Source organism: Rana temporaria, chromosome 5, assembly GCF_905171775.1.
Source record: "Rana temporaria chromosome 5, aRanTem1.1, whole genome shotgun sequence".
NCBI classification, from domain to species: Eukaryota; Metazoa; Chordata; class Amphibia; order Anura; family Ranidae; genus Rana; species Rana temporaria.
In genome coordinates, this window is record NC_053493.1 from 393,115,876 (window position 1) to 393,142,147 (window position 26,272).

The 26,272-nt window shown below is 43.2% G+C and overlaps 1 protein-coding gene across 1 annotated transcript in view; it reads right to left on the bottom strand.

The window, feature by feature from the left end:
* The window catches only part of LOC120941515 (transient receptor potential cation channel subfamily V member 6-like), a 199,907-nt gene that overhangs the window by 40,885 nt on the left and 132,750 nt on the right, over positions 1–26,272 (bottom strand). The window contains exons 15-17 of the mRNA XM_040354950.1: positions 25,928–26,046; positions 23,039–23,237; positions 20,004–20,205 (exon numbers count right to left, since the gene is read on the bottom strand). Of these exons, the coding sequence (XP_040210884.1) occupies positions 20,004–20,205; positions 23,039–23,237; positions 25,928–26,046 (520 nt within the window). The remainder of the gene's footprint in view (positions 1–20,003; positions 20,206–23,038; positions 23,238–25,927; positions 26,047–26,272) is intronic.

Below are 26,272 nucleotides of genomic sequence, written 5' to 3' on the forward strand. Positions count from 1 at the left end.
CCTGATTGAGGACACTGTCCCTGGTTTTGTCCCTAGATTGGATTTAATAGGGGGCAGGGGCAATTTCAAAGCCAATCAGTGCAGAATTAAAATAAAAAAATTGAATTACACCCCCCCCGCTCCACCGTGCCTACTAGCATAGGGGGGTTGTATTTTTCCCATTATCTGTGCCCCTTTCTGATGATCATGTGCTGGTCGGAGCGAAGGAAATATTTCTTCCGTTTCGGGCGCATGCCCATTCAGCTTCGCTCGCATGTTCTTCTGCCTTGGCTCAAATCCTGGCCAGCCACCTGCCTATCTCCTTGCCTTCCCTGGCGGAGTGATCTTCCTCCGCTCCCCATCCAGTAGTAGCCGGGGCCCAAAGAGTAAGACTTGAGAGGCTGTGAGGCGGGCGGCGACGGGCAGAGAACGCTGATTGCCGCCATTACTAGTAAATAAAAAATATATCCCAGGAGCTGCCAATTCCGTTTGGAACAGCCAAAAAGTCGGCTGAAAAAATGGGGGGGCAGGGCTTTTTCTGTCCTTGGCCCGAGAGAATGGAATCTACTTCCCCTAAGTCTTAGACAGAGTCCTGACCTACCCACATTCAGGAGGGATCTAAAAACCTATCTGTGGGCAGAGGCAGATTGATAGGAAGAGTGAGGTTAGGGTCATTCTAGAGGGAAGCACTGTTAGATCTGTTTGTGTGGGGAATTGTGTGTTGTCTCTCCTTTGGTCTTATGTAATTTCTATGTTTTTTTGTACTGTTTTGGTTTTATGGTGTGATATTGTTGTTTTATTAGTTGATTTTAATTGTGGTACATATTTTATATTGTTACTATGTTAATTTATGCTTGTAACACTCGGTCTTGCTGTGAATTGTTAAGGTCTGGAAGCGTTTCGATACCTTCGGGTGATTCTACGCTATACAAGCAATAAGCAATAAACAATAAACAATAAACAATTTCATTTTAAAAATCTGGTCACCTTAATTTAGTCCCGTGACTACTACGAGATGGAAATTCCCCTCACTTTCTGTTGCATCTACAGTATGGACAGGAAGCAATGGGAAGTTTCCCCAACAGGAGACAAACAGCAAAAAATAAGCAGAGTTTTTAACCCTTCCCTATTCCAGCCAAAGTTTGGCTATACATACACTTTGACCCTTTTACTGCTATCATCATGCTATAAGCCTTATGTTGGGTTTTCAGTTGTCAGATGGAAACGATCATGCAGCTGTGCAGCCACCCATTTGCTTACATACATTACCATAAGTGCTGCCCGAATTGCTTACACAAATCCCAATAAGTGACGCTCCCCCATGGCAGGGGCCACCAGGGAGAGGTGAGGGACAGATGTTTGCTAATCTGCATTCACCAGACAAAATTTTAATTAATAAAGTAGGTCTATAACAACCTACAACAGCCTTTTGCATACCTCCCAACTTTTTGAGATGGAAATGAGGGACACCTATCAGCAAAAATATGCAGGCATAGGACACACCCCTTGCCACGCCCCCTTAAAGGAGAATTGTACAAAAAAAACAAGATTGTTAAACCCACAAGTGCTTTTTTTTTCCATCACTATTCCTTTATATTGGCTTTTGGAATTTACAAATGCAGCAATTTAGAAATCAGATGAAAGGTTTAGCACTGGGAAACACTTGTTGATAGATAAAAAATGCATTATATATACATCTATATAGATCAGACCAAAATGAGGGACAAATGAGGAGAATGAGGGACAGAGGGACATTGCTCCAAATCAGGGACAGCCCCTCAAAATCAGGGACAGTTAGGAGCTATGCTTTTGTAATGTTCCACTCCTCCACAGTACTTCCCGATCACGTATACTTTCTCCTCCATAATTCTAATGCAACACTTTACAAGGTGGTATCAAAAAGTTTTGAGACTAGCTTGGTTTACAAAAAAAGTACTTTATCTACATTTACTACATTTACACACTATCACCCTCAAAATAGTCCCCTTGCACAGCAATACAGCGTTGCTGCCACTTCCGGAATGTGTCCTGGAAGTCTTCTTCTCAAAGTGTGTCAAGCACCTTCTTCGATTTGTGCTGGATCACCACAAATCGCAGAAGGTGACCTTTGAGCTGGATCTTCATCTTCGGGAAGATCGCGATGTCTGCAGAAGCCAAACCTGGTAGCATGGGTGCGGAACTGAGAAATATGTACCAGAATTCTTTTTTTGGGGGGGGGGGGGGGGATATGTATTATAGCAGAAAGTAAAAAAAATATATAATTTTTTTCAAAATTGACGGTCTTTATTTGCGCAACGTAAACACCGCAGAGGTGATCAAATACCACCAAAAGAAAGCTCTATTTGTGGGGAAAAAAGGCCATACATTTTATTTGGGTACAGCGTCGCACCCCCCTGCAACTGTCAATTAAAGTAATGCGGTGGCATATCATAAAAAATGGCCTGGTCATTAGAAGGGTAAATCCTTCCGGGGGGAGTGGTTAAAGGAAGTTTTACAACAGACTGGCCAGATTATCGTACGTGAAAAAAAAAACCACACACAAAAAAAGAAAATTAATGCAGCCACGATCTAAGAATTTGTAATTTGCAATATAATACATCAGGGTTTGACAAATTTGTTTGGAATCTAGGAGCCAGCTAAAAAAGTTAGGAGCCAGAAAACGCGACCCATCCCGACGAGCTCGCGCGCAGAAGCGAACACATACATGAGTAGCGCCCGCATATGTAAACGGTATTCAAACCACACGTGAGGTATCGCCGCGATCGTTAGAGCGAGAGCAATAATTCTAGCTCTAGAACTCCTCTGTAACTCAAAACATGCAACCTGTAGATTTTTTTAAACCTATGGAGATTTTAAAGGGTAAAAGTTTGTCGGCATTCCACGAGCGGACGCAATTTTGAAGCGTGACATGTTGGGTATCAATTTACTCGGCGTAACATTATCTCTCACAATATAAAAAAAATTGGGATAACTTTACTGTTGTCTTATTTTTTTTTAAAAAAGTGTATTTTTTTCCCAAAAAAGTGCACTTGTAAGACCGCTGCGCAAATACAGCGTGACAGAAAGTATTGCAACGATCGCCATTTTATTCTCTAGGGTGTTAGAATAAAAAAAATATATAATGTTTGGGGGTTCTAATTAGAGGGAAGGAGATGGCAGTGAAAATAGTGAAACATGACACATTACAATTGCTGTTTAACTTGTAATGCCAACGCCAACCACCAGATGGTGCCAGCTCACAGAGGGTATAGCTTGGGACTTCACAAGGCCGCAAAGCCGCGGCCTCAATTACCGGCCGTCGCGGGCCCGCCTCGATCGCGCAGCGGGGGAGGTGGGGGCGCACGGAAACACAGGATTGCGATCGTGCACCCCCCCCGCGCGATCGCGGCGGGCCCGCAGCAGCCGGTAATTGAGCCCGCGGCCTTGTAGGCCGCAAAGCCGCGGCCTCAACTACTGGCGGGCGCCAGGTCACAATTTCTTGTCGCAGTTGCGACCTGGCGCCCGGATATTGTCGACCCCTGTAATACATGTTTGTTTTTGGGTTTAATACCGCTTTAAAATGCAGACAGGGGTAGCCCAAGTTTGGCTTTACAGATGTATTACTTTTGCCTTGCCTGTAGTTCTCCTTTAAGGCCATGACACGATTACATTGCATGTGTTAAAAAATCGTAATGTGTGCAACTTCGTCAAAGTGTGTCACCCGCGGTTTGGCTCATGATCAGAAGTTAATTAAAGTCTCTTTGAAGTGCAATTTGAATAATCTCTGTGGCGTTTACAATCAGTAAAGATTTCAGCATGTTGTTTCCCTGATCATTTCTTTTCCCCCGTCATACGCTTTCATCTTCCCCAGCACCCGTCTCCCCCTCTGTGTTAAATGAAAACATTGGTCTCGCTCGTCCTGTTCATCCTGTGTGGTAACAATGATACGGTGTAACAAGGGAGCTCATTATTTAAAGGGGTGCTACTATCCAAATGAAGACAATATCCAGAACGTGACATAGTCCCAGCCCAAGAACTGCTGCACCATGACTCAGCTCCGGAAGTTTTAACCCCCCTTAACAACCGGTGTTTCATCACATATGGCGACCAATCACATTTGGCTATGCTTTCCAACACTTTTACAAATGCTTAATTCTCATCGAAAAGCAAAAAATTGCAATATTTATAGCCTCTACAAAACAGGGGATAGATTTATGGCATTTTTTTTATTAATTTATTTTTTACTAGTAATAGCGGTGATCTGCGATTTTTAGTGGGACTGCGACATTTAGCGGTGGACAGATCGGACCCTTTTGACACTTTTTGGGACCATTGACATTTATACAGCAATTAGAGCTAAAAATAGCCACTGATTACTGTATAAATGTCACTAGACATGTGCAATTCGTTTAGTTTCTAATTTGTTTTTTAACGAAAATTCAGAAATTCGTTAAATCCGAATTTTCGTATTAACACATTTTTTATTTCCGAATTTTCGGACTTTCGAAAATTTTGAATTTCCGAAAATTTTGAATTTCCGAAAATTTCGAATTTCCGAAAATTAGAATTTCTGAATTTCCGAATTTTTCAATTTCCGAATTTTTCAATTTCCGAATGTTTCAATTTCCGAATTTTCGTATTTCCGAATTTTCGTATTTCCGAATTTTTTCAATTTCCGAATTTTTTCAATTTCCGAATTTTTTATTTTCAGAACTTCCGAATTTGTAATTTCAGAATTTTCATATTTCAGAATTTTCGTATTTACGAATTTCGTAAATTCGGATTTTCGGAAAACGAAATTTTTTCGTTTTGAATTTTTCAAATTTTTGAAATTTACGAATTTTCGAATTAAACCATTTTTCATTTTCGAATTTCTAATTTTTCAATTTTCGATTTTTTTAATTTTCAAATTTTTAATTTTCGAATTTCTAATTTTTTATTTTCAAATTTTTCATTTTCGATATTTCGAATATTCGAAATTTTTAATTTTCAAAAATGAAAAATTCCAACAAATAAAAAATTCGAAAATTCTAAATTCTAAATTTCGAAAATGAAAAATTTGAAAATTAAATAATTCGAAGATTCGAAAATTAAAAAATTCGAAAATTAAAAAAAATCGAAAATTCGAAAATTAAAAAAAAACGTAATTTTCGAAATTTTCTGAATTTCCGAAAATGTTTTTTTCATTTACGTTTCATTAGTTCTTTTTTGGAAATTTCGTTTTTTCTGTTTTATCCGTTTTTTGCTTTTTCGGAAATCTCTAAATGAATTTTCGAATTTCCATTTTTTTTTCCGTTTTATTCGTTTTTTTTTGCTTTTTTTCGGAAATTCGTAAAAAGCAAAAAAAAAACGAATAAAATGGAAAAAAAATATTTTTCGATTTTCCAGAATTTCCAAAAAAAATAAAAAAACGATTGAAACAAAAACAAAAACATTTTTTTCTTCAATTTTCAGAATTTCCAAAAAAAAAAAAAGAAACGAAAATAACAAAACGAAAAAAAACGATTTTTTTGGCAGTGCACATGTCTAAATGTCACTGCCAGGGAAGGAGTTAACACTAGGGGGCGATCAAGGGGTTAAATGTGTTCCCTAGGTAGGTGTTTCTAACTGTGGGGGGGGGGGACTGACTGGAGGAGGAGAGAGATCACTGTTCTTGATCACTAGGAACGCAGATCTCTCTACTTCCCTGTCAGAACAGGGATCTGTTTGTTTACACTGAAACCCTGCTATAGGCTTTAAAAGAACTGCTGTACCGGTATGGCGATTTGCACAGTATAACTGCGGCGGCTGGTGGGCAAGCAGTTAAAGCTGAACTGCAGGAGCAAAAACTTTCATTTAAATATATTACTCAATAGTCACAAAAGGATATTAATTCCCTCTAGACATGTGCATTAGTTTTCGTCCGAATAAATATTTGTCCGAATTTCAGCTATTTTCGTTTTAACAAACAAAAATGAAAGTGCAGAAACAAATGCTTTATTTTGTTTTTTGTCGGTCGAATGTGCCTAACCTTAAAGCGGAGCTCCACCCTAAAGTGGAACTCCCGCTGATCGGAACCCTCCCCCCCCTCCGGTGTCACATTTGACACCTTTCAGGGGGGAGGGGGTGCAGATACCTGTCTAAAGACAGGTATTTGCACCCACTTCCAGGCACAGTCTACAAGGCAGGACGTCACCTCCCCCCCCGTTGTGTTCTTGGAACACTCGGCTCCCAAAGCACAGCGGGAGCCAGTCAGCAGGCGCAGCGCGACTCGCGCATGCGCCGTAGGGAACCGGGCAATGAAGCCGGAGCGCTTCACTTCTTGGTTCCCTCACCGAGGATGGCGGGTGGGGGCAGCAGAGTGACAAGCGATCGCTCGTCCTCTGCTGCAGGCGACGGACTCCAGGACATTACCAGTGTGCCGATATTAAAAGTCAGCAGCTGCAGTATTTGTAGCTGCTGACTTTTAATTTTTTTTTTCAGCGGACATCCGCTTTAACTCTATTAGTCCAAGATTATTCTACATAGAGAGAAAAGATTTTGACATTATAGAGAGAAAAGATTCGACATTATAGAGAGAAAAGATTCGACATTATAGAGAGAAAAGATTCGACATTATAGAGAGAAAAGATTCGACATTATAGAGAGAAAAGATTCGACATAATAGAGATAAAAGATTTGCCATAATAGAGAGAAAAGATTCGAAAAAGAGAGAAAAGATCGCTGCTGGAATTGAGTGGGGGATGTAAAATAAAAATAATGATGATGAGGAGGAGCAGTAAAATAGCTAAAACTAACTTGACAATTCAACATGAACGACGAAGATTCAACAAAGCATCGAAAAACATACAAACGTCAAATCTGTCATTGAAGACTTATGGTGTCTGTCGAATGTTCAAAGAAGATTTGACGGAGCAGCTAAACTGTTCGACGCTGCAATCATACATTTCAGGTCAAATGCTCGGCCCATAGGCTATAGAAAATTCTAATGTTGGTTGACTAGTATTAATAATTAATAAATATAATTATTACTAGTGTTATACAACATTAGAATTCTTCTATAGCTTGTATGCGGAACATTCAACCGGAAATGTACGATTCGACGTACAGTTTCGCTGCTCCGTCGAATCTTCTTTGAACATTCGACAGACGCCATAAGCCTTCAATGGCAGATTCAACCTTAATTCATTCTGATTTTCGGACGAATGCAATTTCTAACGAAAAACTAAATAAATAAAAACGAATTTCGGGAGTAACTAAATAAATATATTTTTCGGACGAAAACGAAATTCCGAAACAAAATATTTCAGTGTGCACATGTCTAATTCCCTCTGTGTGCACCTAATGCCTTTACAAACCTTGTAAAAGTAGCAGTGACACCATCACTGTGCTGTACAGAGAGCAGATTGGTGGGAGTGACCCAGTAGGCTCCACCCACTACAGGCTGCCCATAGAAAACTACTGGAGGGGGCGGAGTCCAGACCAGTCACCATGCACAAGGCGAGAGAGCAGCAGTGAGCGGTCTTTATTACAGAATGCTCCAGTACAGAGGGAAAGTCACGTGTTAATACATAGCTCCCAACTGGCTCTGATTTCCAGGGACTGTCCCTAATTTGAAGCAATGTCCCTCTGTCCCTCATTCCTCCTCATTTGTCCCTCATTTTGGTCTGATCTATAGAGTTGAATATAAAATGCACTTTTTATCTATCAAAAAGTGTTTTCCAGCACTAAATCTTTAATCTGATTTCTAAATTCCAAAAGCCAATATAAAGGAGAGCAGTGGTAAAAAAAAAGCACTTGTGGGTTTAACCAATCTTGTTTTTTGTACAATTCTCCTTTAAGGGGGTGTGGTAAGGGGTGTGTCCTATGCCTGCATACTTTTGCTGATAGGTGTCCCTCATTCCCATCTCAAAAAGATGACTCCACAGAATTGTTTCTCAAAACGCTGTGCAATCCGTCACCACTCTCACTACATTGAACTCACCAAAAATATAGGCTGTTCAGATTATAAACCAGAACATATACGCCCACTCCAAATGCAACCACTGATTGCACTCCTCTCTCGATTAGGCTACATTTAGCAACATCTCTCCTATGCAATAACGCTCAACATAGGATAGAAGGAAGGAAGCTTCCATCATGTGAGATCATCAACACAGGCTTTTATTTAAAACAAAGTTTTACACTCACATGGAAAAAGTGCGGACACATCACTGGATTTCAAGATTTTGAGACTTTTTAATATCCATTTAATTTTGGAGACTACACTGTCCAGTCTATACTGTCCAGTCTATCTGTAGGAAACTTTTTTTGATTTGTTGATTGGGATTGTATTGCACTGATTTCATTTTGCACTACAGCAGTTTTATGATATATCCTTGCACATCGTTTATGTTATGAGTAGACATGTGCAATTCATTTAGTTCCAAATTATTTTTTAACTAATTTTGACAAATTTGTTAATTCCGAAATTTCCAAATTTTTCAATTTCCGAATTTCGGAAATTCGAAAATTTGAAAATTTCGAAAATTCGAGAATCTAAAATTTGGGAAATTGCGAAAATTGGATTTTCGAATTTCCGAATTCCAAATTTCTGAATTCCGAATTTCCGTATTTTCGAATCCCCCAAATTTCAACATTTCCGAGTTTTCTAAAAAAGCAAAAAAACTAAAAAAACAAAAACACAAATTTTTCGGCAGCGCACATGTCTAGTTATGAGGTATTTCTGGATTTTTTGTATGACACGTAATAACACATATTTATTACTAGGGTTGTCCAGATACCGATACCGGTATCGGGACCGATACCGAGTATTTGCGGGAGTACTCGTGCAAATACCCCCGATACCTAAATAGAATACTTCCCCCCCCCTTTCCCCCCCCCGCCGCTGCCGCCGCATCGCGCCGCCGCATCGAGGGACATGGCTAGAGGGACATTGCTGCATATGTGAGGGACATGGCTAGAGGGACATTGCTGCATATGTGAGGGACATGGCTAGAGGGACATGGCTGCATATGTGAGGGACATGGCTAGAGGGACATTGCTGCATATGTGAGGGACATGGCTAGAGGGACATTGCTGCATATGTGAGGGACATGGCTAGAGGGACATGGCTGCATATGTGAGGGACATGGCTAGAGGGACATGGCTGCATATGTGAGGGACATGGCTAGAGGGACATGGCTGCATATGTGAGGGACATGGCTAGAGGCACATGGCTGCATATGTGAGGGACATGGCTAGAGGGACATGGCTGCATATGTGAGGGACATGGCTGCATATGTGAGGGACATGGCTGCATATGTGAGGGACATGGCTAGAGGGACATGGCTGCATATGTGGGGGACATGGCTGCATATGGGGGGGGGGACATGGCTGCATTTGGGGACACATTTAAAAAAAGTATCGGTATTCGGTATCGGCGACTACTTGAAAAAAAGTATCGGTACTTGTACTCGGTCCTAAAAAAGTGGTATCGGGACAACCCTATTTATTACTATGTGTAACGAACCCTTGTCCTCAAACAAAACTTGGTCCACTGTCAATGCTTCCTCTGTATAGAACCAGCACCATTCAAGACTCTCCTGCCCCCCCCCCCCCCCAGTCACCAGCAACACCTCAGTGTAGGGTAAAAACCAACAGACTACTTTATTTGAGCACATGTTACACAGATCTCTCACTTCAAAACACTTCCCCCCACCCTTGGAAAACAGAGCGTGTTAAACTGTCCAATCACAATAGACGACACACAGGTCAGATGTATTCAAACTTCTCATCAGTAAACACAGTTACACATCCCATAATAGTTGAGGCAGGCAGCCACAATATAATACAGTCACACCCCAAACCATCACAGCAAAGAGTACACAACAGCATGAGACAACACACAATTATGTATACACACAAGATTAAGTATGACAAGCACAGATCATAGTGGGGTTCTTATTCACCATGTGTCCCTATTAGGCCCTGTACACACGGTCAGACCAAACCGATGAGACTGGCCCGTCGGACCGTTTTCATCGGTTCACCTCTGAAGTGGCCGTACGGCCTGATATGCGTACACACCATCAGTCCAAAATCCGATCGGGTCAGAATGCGGTGACGTCAAACACACGACTTGCCGAATAAAAAGAAGTTCAATGCTTCCAAGCATGCGTCAACTTGATTCTGAGCATGCGCGGGTTTTGAACCGATGCTTTTCTGTACTAACCATCGGTTTGGTCCGATAGGGCAGCGGTCCATCGGTTCGGTTTTGAAGCATGTTTAGAAATTTTGGACCGAAGGAAACCAGACCGATAGCCTATACACACGGTCGGTTTGGTCCGATGAAAATGAACTTCGGTTCATTCTCATTGGACCAAACCGACCGTGTGTACGGGGCCTTAGAGACACAGGGTGATTTACACATAAGAGGGCTCAGGGAAGCTGGGCACGGATTTTCCAGAGCTCTCCAGGGTAAGCTGAGTTCCACAAACCCCCCACCCAATGTGACCCCTGTCACACTATGTATTTATGAATAGGGGATACAGGGTTGGGGTGTAGACTAGCGCTGCTCATACTATATTGCCAATTACAATTTGATGGTTCATCAAAAGCTAGAGCAGCAGCGGCCTATTACACCATTTGTGATTTAGCGGTTACATCAGTTACTTTGATAGACACTGGATCACTGCACAGATCTGGAAGTACATCAAGATTCAAGGAAGAATACAGGAAGAATACACATGACTTATCTGTTTTAAGTGTACAATCTGTATATGTGACAGCAAACAAAACTAAGCAAACTCTAGGGATGAATCAATTTATCCAAACCTAGGTTATTACCAGTGGCAGCTAACGAACTGAAAAATACTGAAACAAAAACATCAATTGCAGCCTCACTGTGCCATCAATTGCAGCCACTGTGCCCATCATATGCAGCCACTGTGCCCAGCAAAAGCAGCCAACTGTGCCCATCATATGCAGCCAACTGTGCCCATCATATGCAGCCAACTGTGCCCATCAAATGCAGCCAACTGTGCCCATCAAATGCAGCCAACTGTGCCCATCAATTGCAGCCTCACTGTGCCATTAATTGCAGCCACTGTGCCCATCATATGCAGTCACTGTGCCCAGCAAAAGCGGTCAACTGTGCCCATCATATGCAGCCACTGTGCCCATCATATGCAGCCAACTGTGCCCATCATATGCAGCCAACTGTGCCCATCAAATGCAGCCAACTGTGCCCATCAAATGCAGCCAACTGTGCCCATCACATGCAGCCAACTGTGCCCATCACATGCAGCCAACTGAGCCCATAACATGCAGCCATCTGTGCCCATCATTTGCAGCCATCTGTGCCCATCATATGCAGCCCCTGTGCTAATTATATGCAGCCTCTGTGCCCATTATATGCAGCCACTGTTCCCCGCAAATGCAGCCAACTGTGCTCCATCAATTGCAACCTTTGTGCCCATAATATGCAGCCACTGTGTGTGCCCCACTCCACCCGCCTGCTGTCTGCCCCAGCACTTACCCCATCGTGGTGGTGGGTCAGGCAGCTGATCAGGAAGCAAGCTGTGGGATGTGTAGCACGGCGATGGATGCTGTGTCCTCCGTGCGTGTCTTCTTCCTGTTTTGCTAGGTGGCGAATGAGATCGCTTCTACCTTCAGACAATCAGGTGCCCAGTATTACATCCAGGCCTCCTGATTGGCTGAGAGGCGATTTTGTGTTAGCAAAGCAAATATTAATTTGCTTTGCTAACACACCTGGGTGCACTGCGAGTGCAATGATTTGCGCTTGCAGTGCACCTTTTTTGAAGACTATTAGAGCCTACGGCTGTATTCAGGTGCTTCAAAAACACCCCCTGCCGCTGTAATTCACCCGAAAAGAGAGGGACGCCTGAATGGGGGTGGCTACAGCGCCCGTGGATAGATTCACGCAATGCATGAATCTATCCATAGTGCACAGAGGGGGTGGCTAAAGAGAGGGGGCGCAAGTGCCCCTAATGGACCATCACGGGTGATTACTGAACTTTAGCTGTTCACGCGTCGGGACGAATGTCTGAACTTTTGACCATTTGGCCCCTTTTGTTTTGAATTACAATGTGCTACAGCAAAAGTGGCATTTACAAAGAAAAAAAATTCATTTGAAATTGCTAGCAAATCACTGTCTTTAAAAAAAAAAAAAAAAACAGACCGCTCCAAAGTCCCACAAAATACATAGCAGCCTTGTATTTTTTGGCACCTTTGGAGCGGTCTGTGTGCCATTTTTAAAAAAAATAGAAGCCAGAAGGGAAATATCATGTGTTGTCAATTTAAACCATTATTCTTTTAAAAATGTCTGCTTTAAAAAAAAATCACTGCTCCTGCCCCAATTTTTTTTTTTTTTTTTGCACTGGCACATGTTACATAGGGCAGTGCCCACCCTTGCCTCAGTGCATTTTTTTTTGCCAACCCTTTGTCTATTAACCCAGAAAATGGTAATTTTCAGTTTTGACAGATTTGATTTCTATTGATTTCAATGGGTTTTAGTTTGGCATGAGAACTTTTTTGAAGTTTGCAGAACTCTGCTCAAACCCAATTCAGGGAAATTACCGTAGTTATGATAACAGGGGCCCTTCCACTTTCTTGGATGGGAACAAAGAAGGCTGGAACTCTAAATGTCATGGAGCAAGGCAAGTATTATTATTATTTACATCTAGACCAGGGGTCTTCAAACTTTCTAAACAAAGGGCCAGTTTACTGATGTCACGGTTGGAGTAAAAAAAAAAAACTGATGTTTTCACTGGTGGTGGCTTGAAGTTTCTGTTGAGCGGACCTCCTTACAGACGTGGAGTGTTTCCATACATACAAGCCTATGTTGACTATGTAATAGGTGGTCAACGCTCTTTGGTAAAGGAGAAAAGGTAGGTCCCCTGCTGACTAAATATCAAATTACTGGGCCGGATTCAGATACGAGATACGACGCCGTATCTCCAGATACGCTGTCGTATCTCTGAGAGCGGGCCGTCGTATCTATGCGCCTGATTCAGAGAATCAGTTACGCATAGATTTCCCAAAGATCTGACCGGCGTAAGTGTCTTACACCGTCGTATCTTAGGCTGCATATTTATGCTGGCCGCTAGGTATAGTTACGCGATGAATATGCTAATTAGGTAGATACGCCGATTCAGAAACGTACGTCCGGCCGGCGCATATTTTTACATCGTTTACGTTAGGCTTTTGCCGGCGTAAAGTTATCCCTGCTATATGAGGGGTATCCTATGTTAAGTATGGACGTCGTTCCTGCGTCGAGTTTTGAAAATTTTACGTCCTTTGCGTAAGTCCTCCGTGAATGGGGCTGGACATCATTTACGTTCACGTCGAAACCAATACATCCTTGCGGCGTACTTTGGAGCAATGCACACTGGGAAATTCCACGGACGGCGCATGCACCGTTCGCGAAAAACGTCAAATACGTGGGGTCACAGTTAATTTACGTAAAACACGCCCACATCATCCCCATTTGAATTAGGCGGGCTTACGCCGCCACACATACGCTACGCCGCCGTAACTAAGGGCGCAAGTTGTTTCTGCTTACGGAACTTGCCCCCCAAGTTACGGCGGCGTAACGTATCGCAGATATGTTACGCCCGCCCATAGATAGAGCATTCTATCTGAATCCAGCCCAGTGTGTAAAGGGTATGATCTTAGCACAGTATCCCATTCATTGCGGTCTCACCAGTAAGGTACGGTCTCCGTTAGCCAGATAACAGTGCAAAAACAAGCCCACCGGTGGCTTCTTTATCCGGGGGGTTCTTCTTTGTCTCCCCGGTGGGCTTTTTTTTTGCTCTTTGGTAAAGGCCTATCCTATTTTTGTGGTGGTGATCGCACAAGGTGGAGAAAGTTGGTGACACTACATTCAAACTTTCACTATTTGTGACTCTTGGACTCACTTGTTTATAGTATTTATTTACTGTTTATCTCATTTAAGCGCAACATACTTGTTCACCTATTTAATTTTTGTGATAATATCTCACTTGATTGTTGAGATCATTTTTGTTTTTGTTTATCATAAACAATGCCTCAGGCTTGGTGGTCAGTGGGATTAAAACAAATACATAGTGTCCATGGTCAGTAGGAGGAGAAATGGTATCCCATAATTAGTAATGGTGGAAGGAATAGTGCTCCATCCTTGGTGTCAATGGAAGGAATAGTGCCCCATCAGTGGTATTAGTGGGAGGAACCTTGTCTCATTGTTGGTGTCACTGGGAGGAACCGTGTCCCATTGTTGGTGTCAGTGGGAGGAATTGTGTCCCATTGTTGGTGTCAGTGGGAGGAATCGTGTCTCATTGTTGGTGTCAGTGGGAGGAATAGTGCCTCATCCTTGCTCTCAGTGGGATGGAATAGCGCCACAAGTGGTAGATAAAGGCAAGCAAAGGGCCGCATCTGGCCTGCAAGCCGCAGTTTGCAAACCATTGCCCTAGACTTACTTAACATTATATCCCGTACATACAGGGGGTGATAACCACGTAACATTTTCTTTAAATTGACTAGAGTTACTGACACAAGATAATCATCTCAATCGAGTAATCTATAAGTACAGTATCTCTTACACGACAAAAGTGGAGTACCAGAGAAACTGGAACAGTATTTGGCTCAAGTAAGCAACAAATTTGGCATGCAGAGTGTATTGCTCACTGACAATGGAACCACTTCCGGTGATCTATGCCCGGAAGTGGGAGCAAATACCTGTATTAAACAGGTATCTGCGCCTCCTCCCCCCTGAAGGGGCCAAATGTGACACCGGAGGGGGGGAGGATTCCAAAAAGCGGAAGTTCCATTTTTGGGTGGAACTTCGCTTTAAGGTAACTTTCTATTTATTTATTTTTTTAATGATGACACCTTCTGAAGCAATGCATTATGGGTATTAGTTTCAATTCTAAGGCCTTGTACACACGACCGAACATGTCCGTTAAAACTGGTCCGTCGGACCAGTTTCCGCGGACATGTCCGACCGTGTGTAGGGCCTACCGGACAGTTTTCCGGCCTAGCGGACAGGTTTCCAGCGGACAAAAGTTTCTTAGCATGCTAAGAAACTTGTCCACTGGAAGCCTGTCCGTCGGACATGTCCGATGGTCAGTACGACTCATCGGACATGTCCGCTGGCCCGAAATCCCACGTGATTCGACGCATGCGTGGAAGCATTGAACTTCCTGGTGCGCGCACGTCGCCACGTCATCGTCGCCGCCACGTCACCACGTATTCTGTCCGCGGGGAATTTGGTCTGATGGTGTGTACACACATCAGACCAAATGATCCCAGCAAACATGTGCGATGAAAACGGTCTGCGGACCGTTTTCATCGGACATGTCTGGTCATGTGTACGAGGCCTAAAAGGTTCTAGAAAGGGAAGGATTGGATATGCACCATGCAACAAAAGACGGGAGAGTTTTTGTGATCTTCTAATGCCGCGTACACACGATCGGAATTTCTGACAACAAATATTCGATGGGAGCTTGTTGTCAGAAATTCCGACCGCGTGTAGGCTCCATCAGACAATTGCTGTCAGAAATTTCCGCCAACAAAATTTTGAGAGCTGGTTCTCAAATTTTCTGACAACAAGTTTTGTTGTCGGAAATTCCGAACGTATGTACACAATTCCAAAGCACAAAATTCCACACATGCTCGGAATCAAGCAGAAGAGCTGCACTAGCTATTGAACTTCATTTTTCTCGGCTCGTCGTAGTGTTGTACATTACCACGTTCTTGACGTTCAGAATTTCCGACAACATTTGTGTGACCGTGTTACAAGTTTGAGCCAACATCCGTCCGGAAAAAAATCCACAGTTTTGTTGTCAGAATGATCGATCGTGTGTACGCGGCTTTATAACGCACTAAATCCAGATCAAGAAAAATGGCTGCAAAGGTTACATTTCCCTTTAACAAACCACTCAACAGCCAGACTCATCGCTGCTGAAGTGATGCGCTGACAAAACACTTCCCACTTTCACACGCTTCTTGGAAGAGGCTGAGGAATTGTCAAAACACGCTTTAACACTGCAGCTATATGCAACTTGTTTTCAGAGGTTTAAAGTTTCCATCTTTGATTATGTCTTCAACGATAAAAGCGCAAATTCAAAATGTCATTTTCACATTTATAGCAGACCTATACCAAAACATCAATGTTTGTGTGTCTAACAGGGATTCATTAGCATGGTTTAATGTGACAAAGTTGCAGGAAAAAAAATGTACTGTTGCTATATACTGTAATGCCGCGCACACACGCTCGGAATTTCCGACAACAAATGTTCGATGGGAGCTTGTTGTCGGAAATGCTGACCATGTGTAGGCTCCATCGGACATTTGCCGTCAGAATCTCCGACAACAAAAATTTGAGCTGGTTCTCAAATTTTCCAACAACAAAATCCTTTTGCTTTCAGGTACCGACTGACAGGTGACCAGCCTCTCAGTGTCCGGATACCTCGATCCCCGGTGGTTTGTCGAGACCCTATTTGATCGCCAGCCTCTCATTGGCTCTCCTCAGATGGACTCCCCACCGAACAGCTATACTGATTGGGATCTTCAGGATTGGGAACCCAGTCGACCACTGAGCTCCCTGCCACAGCTCAATTGTTCCGGACCAACTTGGTCCCGGAACCAGGAACTCCGCATGGAACGCACGCCCCGGCCCGGTAGGCCATAACGCCAGGGCCCTGTGGTGCAGGCACACTAAAGGTGGATGCCGTACTCGAAGAAGAAGACTCAGAACTAATGGCGTCTGCCCCATAAAATACCCACCCCCAGCATGCACAGCAAGGCTCAACACTCCTGATTGGCTGCTGGGGAAGAGCACCCAAACCTTGGACTCCACTGCTGCCACTTACTGTCCTGGGGTGGGAAGAACACCCCAGCAACAACAGAATGAACCCACAGCACAGCCAAGCTGAGACAGAGACCCAAATTTGAACACATTAAAGTGGGAGTTCACCCTAAAAAAAAATTTAAGATTAGATTGATGCTCATTTTGTCAAGGAGAATCGGGTAGTTTTTTTAAAAAACGAAGCAGTACTTACCGTTTTAGAGAGCAAACTTCTACGCCGCTTCCGGGTATGGTCTTCAGGACTGGGCGTTCCTTCTTGATTGACAGTCTTCCGACAGGCTTCCGACGGTCGCATCTATCGCGTCACGAGTAGCCGAAAGAAGCTGAACGTCGGTGCACCGACGTTCGGCTACTTTCGGAAAATCGTGACGTGATAGATGCGACCGTCGGAAGCTTGTCGGAAGACTGTCAATCAAGAAGGAACGCCCAGTCCCGCAGCCCATACCCGGAAGCGGCGGAGAAGATGTATCTCTAAAACGGTAAGTACGGCTTCGATTTAAAAAAAACTACCCGATTCTCCTTGACAAAATGAGCATGAATCTAATCTTAAAAATTGTCATTTCCGGGTGAACCTCCACTTTAACCAGATCAGAGTTTAACTAACACTCTGATCTCCCTCTTGAAGTAACCAGGCGCTACACGAGATTAGCAGAAGGAGCCCAAAGGGTGGCGCAAGATTTGCAAGAGCACACACTTGCGTACACACGCACACTCTATGACAGATGGTGGTGCCAAATGGGCTATTTAAACTGGGCCAGTACTCAGGATCAGTGCTGTCTTGTCTGCAGTATTCTCGTGCTGACCTGCAATCTGTTACACTGCATCTGTCTCCAGTTTTTGACCCGGCTTGCCTTAACCACTCCAGAACTCTGCCTGCATCAACCCCGGCTTGTCTCTGACCTTGCTTCAGCCTGTGTACATTACTGCTACTCTGCTGATTTGTTACTGACCTGGCATGTACCGTGATTTTGATTGTGAAATGTCTTTGCTGACTTGGGGGTAGATACATACCGCTTAAAGTGGTTGTAAACCTCAGACATTAAATATGAACAAAGAATATTGTGTACTTGTCTCAATTAAGAGCACTAAGTGCCATTTCTGTCTGCTGCTTCATTCTTCTGTTATCAGCTTGATATCAGCACTTCTGACAAATTTTCCTGACACCAAGAAAAAAAAAGTGACAGTGGAGGGACCTTCAGCTGATTGTCAGCCTCAGTTCTGTTCCTGTATGCTCTGTGAAGGGGGGTCTGTCCCTTTCCTCCAATTAGCTTTCAGACCTCTCCTCACTGAGCTCTGCAGAGTGCAACTATAGCTCTCCACCCCCTTTTTCTGTCAGCTCAAACAAGCTTTAAATATTCAGCACTTTGAACAGATGTAGAGAAGTGAATACTACAGATAGACAGTTACAACTTATATAGGAGGATTTGTTTCATCTCTGTGTATTACCTTAGGCCAGTCACTTCACTGGGTAAATGTAAGGGTGTACAACCACTTTAACCTCTTCACGCCAGGGCCTCCCTTCCCATTATGAGGATTATGACACCGGGAGGTGGGGTGGGGCTTAAGAGCATGTGACCACCGTGATTGGCTTTCATGGCGGTAACTTGATCCGAAAACTCCCTTTTGGTTAGGTAACTGTGTTGGGAGCATGCACCGCACACGCTCTCGGGACAGCTGTATGGGAAGCAATTCACGCAAATACTGGGCCCCTCTGCGCCAAGGATCAGGCGCTGTGAGGCCGCATATTTGCGTGCGGGCGGCACCAAGGGGTTAAGCTAGATCCTAAGAGAAATGTTAGGTGACCAGTACCATTGCACTATAGACTGGGTCCCCAAATTTGCAGACAAAAAGCTTACCAGCTCTTACAGTGGGGCAAGTGGGCTTTTCTAGAACTAATATGAGAAATCCATCTGGTAAGAAAGCACATTTTATGTTAACTTTGATTTGGCCTTTCCAACAATAACAAAAAATACCTGAATATCAGGGGTTTAAGTTGCATTACCTCTAAGCTAACCCTTATCTAAATGTGGGGCGGAGGATTGACAGAGGAGACAGGAGACTCAAGTTCTTTAGTTATGAAGCTTTATGCGTCTTATTTAAATAGAACCAGTCACAACCGGGTTATGCAATCTGATTTTTCAGTACTATATTATTATAGTGCACAGGCTGACCTATGAAAGATTTATATTGCGTCCCACATTTAGCTTTACTTACTTAGCTTGTCTCTTTATCTTGAGTGTTAAGGGACAGAAGTCATCTGATGTCTGACAGCTCCTGCTTTGTCAGCTCCCTGACCTCACACATTCTGTCTCCCAGAGTCTATGGGTACATCAGTCTTTCTGGAGTGAGGTGCATGATGGGAAGTCATGTAGCGCCTGCTGAGCTGGCACAGATTTGAACATCTCTAAAAGCTCAGAGCAGCATTCTGCTGTAACACTTTAAATGACACAAGATTCGACAAGTGATAAGACGTTGGTCTTTTCTGTACCACTGTGCAGCAATATTGGTTTTCCAGAAGCTGTGGTTTATTGTTAAAGGGGTGGTTCCCCCTAAAAACTACTTTTTTTTATTACACTGCCCCCCCACATTACAATCCGATTAAGGCTATTATTATTTTTTTGATGCTGTACATACCTTTGTACAGCATATTCACCCGTGCATCCGGGTTGCGAGTCCCGCGGGAGTGGGCGTTCCTAACAGGTCTGTGATTGACGTTTTGCCCCAAAACGAGCTCCCCCCGTCGCGTAAGCCGCGTCACGGTTGGCGAAAGGAGCCCAACGGCGAGTCGGCACTATACTGCGCATGCGCATCGCCGTTCGGCTCCTTTCGCCAATCGTGACGCGGATTCACGCTCCGTGAATCGAGGGCAGCGCAAAATATTTGCGGGGGCGCAGGGCAAAATCGTTGCCCTGCTCCCCCGCAAATATCGCGCAATTCTACTTAAATCTGGGCCACTGAACTTCCCAGTGATGGCTGTGCGGGGTGGAAGGGGGCGTGTCAGGACAAGTCTGATCATTGGAGGAGAGCAGACTGAGCTCTCAGCACAGCCAGAAAACTGACCACGCTGTGCTCTCATGCGTAGGCGGGTCAAGCAGAGGGACATACTAGCACACATACACGTAAATGGTACAACAGGCACATAACAGGAATATGACATTTTGGGTTGACATATTCTTTAACTTGCAACTAATAGAGGATATGGCCAGATATTAATAAGTACCTTTATCTGAATGGTGACTTTCTTCAGATCGTCATCTTGGTTTATGGTGAGGTCATCATCGTAAAAGAGCGATAATGGAGCACCGGTGGTTTGGATGTACCATTCTAGGTTGGCCTTGTTGTTTTTGTTGAGGGTCTCTTCTATCTGCAGAAGTGTAGTCGCTTGTTGCATTACGGCATTTGCAGCGGCATTATCATAGACCCTGTGGCAGAGTTATGGAAGAAATTAAAGCAACTCCACCTCTAAATATGTTTTCAGTGGTGAATTCATTAAATATGCGCTAACATTTTTCTTACTTTATAAAATGTTTAAGTGGCTTGATTAAAACATTAAATTGGACTCTCGTAGAATCGCGTATCTTTGCGGCGGCGTAACGTATCCGATTTACGTTACACCTCCGCAACTTAGACGGGCAAGTGCTGTATTCTCAAAGCACTTGCTCCGTAAGTTGCGGCGGCGTAGCGTAAATCTGCCGGTGCAAGCCCGCCTAATTCAAATTTGGAACAGGGGGGCGTGTTTTATGTAAATCTTCTGTGACCCGACGCGATTGACGTTTTTCACGAACGGCGCATGCGCCGTCCGTGGAAATCTCGCAGTGTGCATTGCTCCTAATACGCCGCAAGGACGTATTGGTTTTGACGTGAACGTAAATTACGTCCAGCCCCATTCACGGACGAGTTACGCAAACGACGTAAAATTTTCAAATTTCGTCGCGGGAACGGCGGCCATACTTAACATTGGTACGCCGCACTTACGCCACCATATAGCAGGGGTAACTATACGCCGGGAAAAGCCTAACGTAAACGGCGTAACTGTACTGCGTCAGCCGGGCGTACGTTCGGGAATTCGCGTATCTAGCTAATTTGCATACTCGACGCGGAATTCGACGGAAGCGCCACCTAGCGTCCAGCGTAAATATGCAGTTACGATACAACGGTGTAACACAGTTACGCCAGTCGGATCTACGGGAAATCTATGCGTAACTGATTGTAAGAATCAGGCGCATAGATACGACGGCGCAACTCAGAGATACGACGGCGTATCTGGAGATACGCCGTCGTATCTCCTCTGAGAATCTGGCCCTAAATGTTTGCTTTAAATTGTTTTAACCACTTCAATACCTCCTTCCCGGGCCTATTCTGGCACTTCTTTCCTACATGTACAAATCATCATTCTTTTGCTAGAAAATTACTCAGAACCCCCAAACATTATATATGTTTTTTTAGCAGACACACTAGGGAATAAAATGGCAGTCATTGCAACTTTTTATCTTGCACCGTATTTGCGCAATAATGTTTCAAACAGCTTTTTTTTGTAAAAAAAATGCTTTTATAAATAAAAAAATAACAAAACAGTAACGTTAGCCCACTTTTTTGGTAAAATATGAAAGATGAGGTTACGCCGAGTAAATAGATACCTAACATATCATGCTTTAAAACTGCGCACACTCATGGAATGGCACCTGTGACGGTATCGGTATGATATCCCCGTCAAAGATTCCCTTCTTCCATAAGAACATCACCCAATATTCCACTAGGAGGAATGTTCCTGAGATCGCCCATTAAGCCACACATTAGTCCAGGCTTACTGCTAGAACAAGACAGACTTTAATGTTATATCACACAGCTTATATGTCATTTCCAAAACTGTTACAATGACAAATCTCCGCCCCCCTCACACTGGGGCTTCCATACAGATGATTAGGCAGACACGACGGAGCCGATGCTGAAAACACATTTTCTTTAGACAATGACATCAAGGACGCTGATTACTAGTTGTACTAAATACATTAACTAGACCACTCGACCCCGCATATAGAGAGATAATTACCACACTGGAGCAATCAGAATAATTAACACAAGCCACTTAAACACAGATCTCCTTCACACAACACAATAGATCAATTAACCTTTAGAAATAGTGAGGGGACATTAGCACGTCAATAACCTGTTAGCCGAGGACAGAATCACACAGGGCAAGCAGGGAGAATTAGACTGAGACATATAGGCAAATGCATCACAGCACCAAACTTTGTTACTTAAAAATCTCCATAGACACTTTAACATTTTTACATGTTAAATTGCTAGAATTGTTGCACACGCTCTAACGCACGCGGCGACACCTCACATGTGTGGTTTGAGCGACGTTTACATACATGGGCGGGACTTACGTGTGCGTACGCTTCTGAGCGCAAGCTACCAGGGACAGGGGCATTTTAATTTTTTTATTATTATTATTTATTTTTTATTTTACTTATTTTTTACACTTTTTTTTTACATTTTTTTTCTCAATCGCTTTTATTCCTATTAAAAGGAATGTAAACATCCCTTGTAATAGGAAATGTGTGTGACAGGTCCTCTTTAAGGAGAGATGCGGGGTCAATAAGACCCCACATCTCTCCTCCAGGCTGGAAAGAATGAGATTGTGGTCTGCCCAGTGCCCTACATGTACTTTTATATAATAAAAACTGTTCTTTCTGCAAACTGTAGATTGTCCATAGCAACCAAAAGTGTCCCTTTATGTCAAAAATGGTTTTAGAGCAGCTAGAAAACAGCAATCATAAATTATAATCACTTGCAGAATTGTGCGATAGCGATTTGTGGGGAAATTCGTCATAAAAAAATAAAAGTAATGACAGTGACAATTCTGCAATTGAGCAAATTTCAGTGATTTTGAGTTGATTACATTATTGAATAATTTTTATTATAATTATATTATTATTTGTTATAATTATTTATAATTATTTATTATATTATAATTTATAATTTTGTTTTTTAAAAAAAATTCATACCCGGGATGTCTACTAGACTCTTGTTTGGTCAGATTTAAATTAGTTATTCCTAAGAATTACAGGTCTACAGTATAAAACGCCAAATAATGGTACCGCTTTCAGCACCTTTTTTCTGAAATAATCATACCGCCAGGGAGGTTAATACAACTGTTTTGGGCAGGTTAGGACTATCTTTAGACTAATTTACACCACCTTCCTTGTGGCCGTCTTGTGGCCATCTCGTGTTCTACTAACTATAACTTACCTTTGGAATGAATCGGCAAGTAAGGCAATAAGCAGGTTGATACAAAGGATGGCTGAGATTCCAAGGAACGTGCCACACAAAATATAGGCCATGACAGGATCAACTCCATACATGTCTGAAAAGGCATAATCATCCACCAATGTGATGCGAAAGACGGTGAACAGCATCTGAGGAACAGTAGCCATATTTTCTACTAGACCTAGACAAACGAGATGCCATTGCATTATCAACTCATATAGCTCCTAGTTATTATAAAAACATCATAAGTGTCAAATAAAAACAAAACAAAAAAAACTTTAATGTCTAGATTTTGTACCTAAACTGTTGAATGAAACAACGAGACAGGAAATATCTAGGAGTAGAGCTAGTAGTAGTTAGTCACATTCAATTGACTTGTTCTAGAATGTTGAAGACATTTTTTAGCTTCTCCAAGCCACTTCTTGAGTGTCGGGAAGATACCCCAGCATTTACATCCACACAGATAGCACAGACACCCTTATCCAAGATCCGGAAGGAAGGTATAAAAGCTGAGGAACCACCATATTCTAGTTACATAGGGCCATATTCTGAGTATAGTTACGATGGAGTATCTCAGGATACTCCATCGTATCTCTCTTTTTTGTGTCATTTTCGCATAGATACGCTTAAGATCCGACAAGTCACTTACACTGTCGGATCTTAAATGTAATTACTCCGCCGGCCGCTAGGTGGCGTTTACGTTCAGGTCTCATTTGTTTATGCAAATGAGCCTGATACGCCGATTCCCGAACGAAATCGCGTCGCGTAACCGTCGCTAACGTAGTTTACGTAGGCGTAAGGTTACCCCTGCTATATGAGGGGTAACCTTACGCCAGTCCCACGTAGGCTATGTTAAGTATGGCATCGGGTCCGCGTTGTGTTTTCCCGTCGGGTACGTCGTTTTACTAAGTCGTCCGCGAATACGACTTTACACGTCGGCGTCATTGACGTTTTACACCGAGAACTGGAGCATGTGCACTGGGCTATTTTAAGCCCGGCGCATGCGCAGTTCGTTAGAATCGGGGGCGCGTTTAATTTAAATAGAAGTCGCCCCCTTGGATTTACGCGGGGATACGCCGGGCCAAATACACTACGCCGCCCCAAACTACGGAGCAAGTGTTTGGGGAATACAGCACTTGCTCCTCTAGGTTGGGGCGGCGGAGTGTAAATGGCTTACGCGCCGCCCGCCTACTTTATACAAGAATATGGCCCATAATCCCATCCTTGGTGTCACAAGAGGTGCGATACAGGCCATCCAAGCAAAACTGGGACAACCATCCCTCAACAGGGTTGGGGCCTTCCTCACCATCTATCTTCCCGATATAAGGCCCATTTTAACATCGCTCCCTGGTGATTTGACAACAATTCACACCTTAAGCCAAGTAAATCACTGGATTGAAGAATTTTTTTATGCAGGCTCATTTTACGTTTTTAAAACTTGTAGTGATGATATGTATATTTTCCCTATTATGACCCTGTCTATCCTCTCTTATAGTAGTGATACACAAGATTCATCGTCAGTAATAATCTCAAATGATGCAACACACGTGGCATTGTTCTGCACTTTTGCAATCATCTGAAAAGTTGTATCCAAAATACGTTCCATTAGTTATAAATGTTCTCTGAATTCTGATCAGCCCTTCCAAAAATTGGCAAGTTAGTTCGATTGTCAAAATTCCACCACATACAATTCTTTGACGGAGCCAAAGTTGTTTGAGAGCTCAATAAATCGATCAAATGGATTCAATTGGTGCTTGATTAGTTGCATTGAATGAATGTTTGTACGAGCACCAAAGAGGATGGGCTTTTAGGCCCACCACTGCACGTAAGCATCCATGGATGACACATAAGCCTCCATTGATTGTGCTCCCAGCACTTTGACCAAGCTGTCATAGAAAGTTCTGGGTCTCCAATAATGATCGAAAGCAGGTGGGATCATTTGACCACTGTGATAGCCAACTACAGTGGTCATATTATCCAGGTATTCATCCACCCATCTCTAGGGCATTAAGACCCACCTTACTAGATCCTGGGGCTGGACAGGAAAGGGTTAAGCTATAGTCCACTAGGAAAGCCGGCACAGTGGTATAAATCAGCAAATAACTCCTTTATTTATGATATGCAAGGAGATACAGCCAGTAAGGGTCAAAGAGTTTCATCCATTACTGCCTCAATCGTGACTAATGGCTGAAACGCGTTGACTTTCACTGGCTGATTTATACCACTGTGATGGCTTTCCTAGTGGACTATGTGTATGTGAGCCTTCAGAAACCTACAGCCTGAGCACTGGTTCCAGATATTTAAATTTTCTGCAGGTAGTCATACCTTCTGTCTGTTCCTAAAGGGTAGTGCCGGGTACACACGAGAGGATTTATCCGCGGATACGGTCCTCCGGACCGTTTCCACGGATAAATCCTCTGAGGATTTCGATCCGCTGGAGTGTACTCACCCTCGGATCGAAATCCGCGCCGAATTCACACCGCGGTGACGTGTCGCGCCGTCGCCGCGATGATGACGCGGCGACGTGCGCGACGCTGTCATATAAGGATATCCACGCATGCGTCGAATCATTACGACGCATGCAAGGGATGGGTTCGGACGGATCGATCCGGTGAGTCTGTACAGACCACCGGATCGATCCGCTTAGCATGCTAAGAAATTTTTATCCGCTGGAAATCGGTCGGCCCGAAATATATCCGCGGATAAATATCCGCTGGATCGTACACACCAGCGGATCTATCCGCTGAAACCGATCCGCGGATCAATTTCAGCGGATCGATCCTCTCGTGTATACGGGGCCTTAGGCTACCTCTAAATAAATAGTTAAAACAGAATACAAAAAAAAAGGAAACGGAGAAAGAAGAAGCAAACCTCCAAATATGATCCAGAAGGCACAGGCGTAGGGGATATAAAATTCTCCATAGAGAAAGAGGAATTTGAGCACGTCATTCACAATCTTTCCAAGCATCACAATAAAAGGACCAAGAAGGCTGATTAAGATAAAAAAAGTAAACATTACAACAAAAATGAATCAAGAAATGTGTAATACATTCAGTTGAATGATACCCCACTTATATATGACCTCTGGTTAGTGGTTATATTTTGTTAGCCATGTGTCTGGAGGCCAATATTACATTCTGCTTATGTTCATTAAAGGTCATTTAATACTTGATGGGAAATTCACTTTAATGTTTTAGGTTTGTTGCCAAGGTGATA